Source organism: Apis dorsata, unplaced genomic scaffold, assembly GCF_000469605.1.
Source record: "Apis dorsata unplaced genomic scaffold, Apis dorsata 1.3 scaffold_60, whole genome shotgun sequence".
NCBI classification, from domain to species: domain Eukaryota; kingdom Metazoa; phylum Arthropoda; class Insecta; order Hymenoptera; family Apidae; genus Apis; species Apis dorsata.
Window position 1 is genome coordinate 277,345 of NW_006263360.1, and position 4,369 is coordinate 281,713.

A 4,369-nucleotide genomic window follows, 5' to 3' on the forward strand; every position below is an offset into this window, starting at 1 on the left:
ATCGTATTCCTCCTCTGCCGACCTGACCACGGCTATCAGACAGCTCATCGCTATGAATCTGTGAAACGTCGACATGGACACTTTTAATTATTTATCTTGGAGAAAAGATTGTATTAAAGAAAGGAGAAAGGAGAGAACATTAAGTGGAGAAATACAAATATTTGATAAGTGAGAGTAGAGTAATGGTTTTCAATCTCTTTGTAAATGGCCAGATGGCCGATACAAAAATTTTATTATCATGATATACACATTTATGATACAAAAGTGAAAAGTTAATTAGCTTGGGATAACACAAAGACAAAGAAAGTATTTTCTTTAACTCGTTAAACGTTTGCGACTTTCGTCGATATTTTTTTTTTTTTCTAATGAAGTATGGAGCCTATTCACAATATGCTATACAATTTTATTTACAAACGTGAGATTTTTTTTTTTTTTCACTCAACACGAACGGTTATTTTTATTTAAACTGTTGGATCTATTGCAATCGAATTCACGTTCCTTTGCTTTCTCTCTCGGCCATTCTCTCGTACAAACACAATAAATACAGTATTATCTATATATATATATATAAATCACTAGTTTTATTACCAGAAAGAGGTTACAATAATAACATAATCGTCATGATGGATTCTCTCCGCGTAACGGAACGTTTGATTGATGTTGTGTGGTTAATTAATTAACATTCCGCACCGTGGCAGGAAATGCAGGGAGTCCTGCGAGGTCGAAAAGCGAAGATGTCGAGCGATAGTGAAAGGTAAAGTATCGATACACAACTCTTTTCGTCCTGGGAGAACGTCAATAGAGCGAGTAATCGACAACAACAGGAAGTTAATAATCTAGACTTGCTCTTCCTCGAATCGAAACTCCATTTTTCCTCGATGCAGTTACAATTGCTCTCGAAGATATATATTTTACAACTAGTTTCAACAAGCAAACGAGGATGTTACGCGTTCTGCAAATGAATTTACGTGATTATTATAATAAAATAAAATAAGGAAAATGTTTAATTTTAGAAGAAAGAAATTAAATAATCGTAAATTTAATATTTTTGAAAGCGACTTTAAGTAATAATAATAATAATAATATTCTTTACCAGCTTTGGCTGGTTATTAGTCCCATAGTAAGAGGGAATCGATGATTTCTCGAGCTTCGACAGGCAGAAAATATTGAAGTCGGTTCGAGCATATGGCGAAACGAAGCTAATATATACGCGAATATATACGTTGCAGAGGCAATAGAGCGGGGTATCTTGATCGGCGAGAAATTCCGTGACAGCATCTGACGCCCATTGCTCGCGAGCAATTTACTTCCCGTCAGATATTCTACCTTCAGAATCTCGATTTTATCATCTTTTTTTTTTTACCCGCTAATACTCCACTCTATAAATTCCATTTCTCTGGAAAATTCCATCATCCCGTAATTTAATAATTTCTCGAATAAAAAAGAGAAGCAAAATTTGTGAATCGATATATAATAATTCTTACATACTTCCACTTTTTCTATCTTCTAATCTTTCCTATTTTTTCATATATATAAAAAACAGCACTCTTTTCATTTTTCATAAAAATCAATCAAATCTCCTCGAGTTTATCGAGGACTGAGAAAAAAAATAAAGGAGAGAGAGAGAGAGAGAGAGAGAGAGAGAGAGAGAGAGAGAGAGAGAGAGAGAGAGAGCGAGCGAGAGAGAGAGAGAGAGAGAGAGAGAGAGAGCGAGCGAGAGAGAGAGAGAGAGAGAGAGAGAGAGAGCGAGCGAGAGAGAGAGAGAGAGAGAGAGAGAGAGAGCGAGCGAGAGAGAGAGAGAGAGAGAGAGAGAGAGAGCGAGCGAGAGAGAGAGAGAGAGAGAGAGAGAGAGAGCGAGCGAGAGAGAGAGAGAGAGAGAGAGAGAGAGAGCGAGCGAGAGAGAGAGAGAGAGAGAGAGAGAGAGAGCGAGCGAGAGAGAGAGAGAGAGAGAGAGAGAGAGAGCGAGCGAGAGAGAGAGAGAGAGAGAGAGAGAGAGAGCGAGCGAGAGAGAGAGAGAGAGAGAGAGAGAGAGAGCGAGCGAGAGAGAGAGAGAGAGAGAGAGAGAGAGAGAGAGAGGAGAAAAAAGAAAGAAATAGAGGGCGAGCGAGCGCGTTCAAAAGTTAAAAAGTCTCGTCAACTTTCGCCAAGGATCGAAAAATAGAAGCCAAGAAATTTGCTCGTCCTCTCCGGAGGGGGCAATCTGGTGATCGTTACGTGGGTATCGGTGGACAAAACCGGCGTGCAACCGGAGGCAACCGACGTACACCGCGGCCGCGCGTTTGTCGTTGTAGATCCGCGCATGTACACCACCGTTGGATTCTGACCTGTGACATTCACGTACGAAACTCACTTTCTCTGCTTGGCTCGTGCAAGCCAGGCTAACTCTCTGGATTGGCCGATTGACGAAGCGTACCCCTCGAGGAATACGTGATACGGCTCACAAATGTCACGAAAACTAGCCGAAGCGGCACTCTTAGCCCGGGACCGTTCACCGAAAAAAAATCGAGAAAAGTGCTTGCTCTCTATTTTCGAATGTTTTCGCAATCTCTCGTGCGCCTCTCGATGCGTGGAATTTTAAAACGAGGGGAGGGGGAAAGGAGGGGGCAATTAATCTTACCCCTCTCGTCACGTTGAGTACTGAGAGATAGACGTTTGTTAAAGGCGTGAATTATTCTCTTCTGAAAAAAATTAAATGGAAAGAATCATTCGAAACTCTGTGTAATTTATTTAATTATTTTTTTTCCCCCTTCCTTTCTTTAAACAAAGTTGTTTTAAAGTTACATACGTTTACGTACGTGTCACGAAAGTATGCGAATTCTTCCTCACTTTTTGATTCGGAAGAAAAGTCTAAAAAAAGAAGAAAAAAAATGTGTTGTAAAAATTATTATTTATCCTCGTATATATAGTCGTATAATTCTAATTATAGGAAACGAGATATAATCAAGAAAAAGAGAATGAACGAACGAAAGTTTCACTTACTCGCATGTGTATGGTAGTTTATTACACCAACAGTATGAATATATTCAAATACGCGATTGCAATAATGTATCTTCTACCTTAGAAATCATAATGTCGAATAGCAACAAGTATACTTTTATAGTATAAAAAAAAAAATGGAATTCTCCTCCAACTGGAATGATAATTATTATTTGCAATTATGAATGATTATCCGAGTATAATCGAGGGTATGACTCGATGTTACGTGTTAAGGCAGTGGGTTAAGGGAATAAAACGATTCCACGGTCAAAAGTTATTAATCTTCTCGCGATTTGATGCAATTCAATTTCTCGGTCTGGCAACCGCAATCGCGATTATGACACTTACGTTACGGTTGTTCGTTTTCGCGGTTTGCTTATATAGAAAAATATCCATTTCTTTTTTATTTTTTTTTTTTTCTTTTTTATAAATATGAATTATGTACGTATATATGTATTTTTCTCGTTCACTTGTTTCTTTCGTCACGTGCGGAGAGAGAAATTACGGTTGAGAAAAGGAATCGAAGTTTCAGTGGCTTTCAAAAAATCGTTGCGTAAGGAATGTTGGCCGTCGTGCGATACGTTTTCACTGATACTTAGTTTTTCCTCGTAACACGCTGGATATCAATGAAACCGCGTTTCATTTTAATCGTAACGATGAAATTTCTATTCGATTTCCTGGTTGGAAACAGGATCCAATATTTCTCTTGACAATGTTTGCATAACGTGATTTTCTCCGTGCGTTCAATGCTCGTTTGCCTAACAGGATACTTATGTCGAAAAATTGGTCAAAAAATTATTTACATTCATATATTTTTGAAATTATTTATTAATTATACTATATATAGAATTTTTTTGTAATTTTTTATTTGGTCGATTTACTATACCGTATTTATACGGTAAGAATTAATTAAATTCACGTTTGAATATTATATTTTGAGTGATATAATGTAAATTAATAAAAAAAAAAAATAAGGTAAAATGTTTTCGAACAACATTTTTCAATACAGATAATTACCTCTTTGTGCGCTGTTACCTAACTCATATACTTGTTTCGAGTACTATACTCATGAAGCTGGTTAGGGTTAATAGAAATTCACGCGAGCCTGTTAGAGTCGGTCGACTTAAACGCGCAATGATCACTTGCGACAGATACCGAATACCACAAGATAGCCAGAACAAGTACACCTTTCGTTCGAGTATACGAGGTTCCGATCGGCCTTGATTCAAACTCGAAATAGCGAATAGCAATTATATATTCAACCGACTAAATTCTAGTCAATTCGTACATACACTCACAAATCGAAAAAAAAAAACTTAAATTCTTATACAAATCAAATAAAAAAAAAACGATTTTTTTCTTTTATAAAAAAAAAAAAAAAAAAAAAAATTTT

The 4,369-nt window shown here is 37.0% G+C and overlaps 1 protein-coding gene across 1 annotated transcript in view; it reads right to left on the minus strand.

Moving 5' to 3' along the window:
- Positions 1-4,369, minus strand: part of LOC116186836 (helicase SWR1) — a 7,145-nt gene that overhangs the window by 2,158 nt on the left and 618 nt on the right. Inside the window, exon 2 of the mRNA XM_031515282.1 lies at positions 7-58. Coding sequence (XP_031371142.1) covers positions 7-58 — 52 coding nt within the window. The remainder of the gene's footprint in view (positions 1-6; positions 59-4,369) is intronic.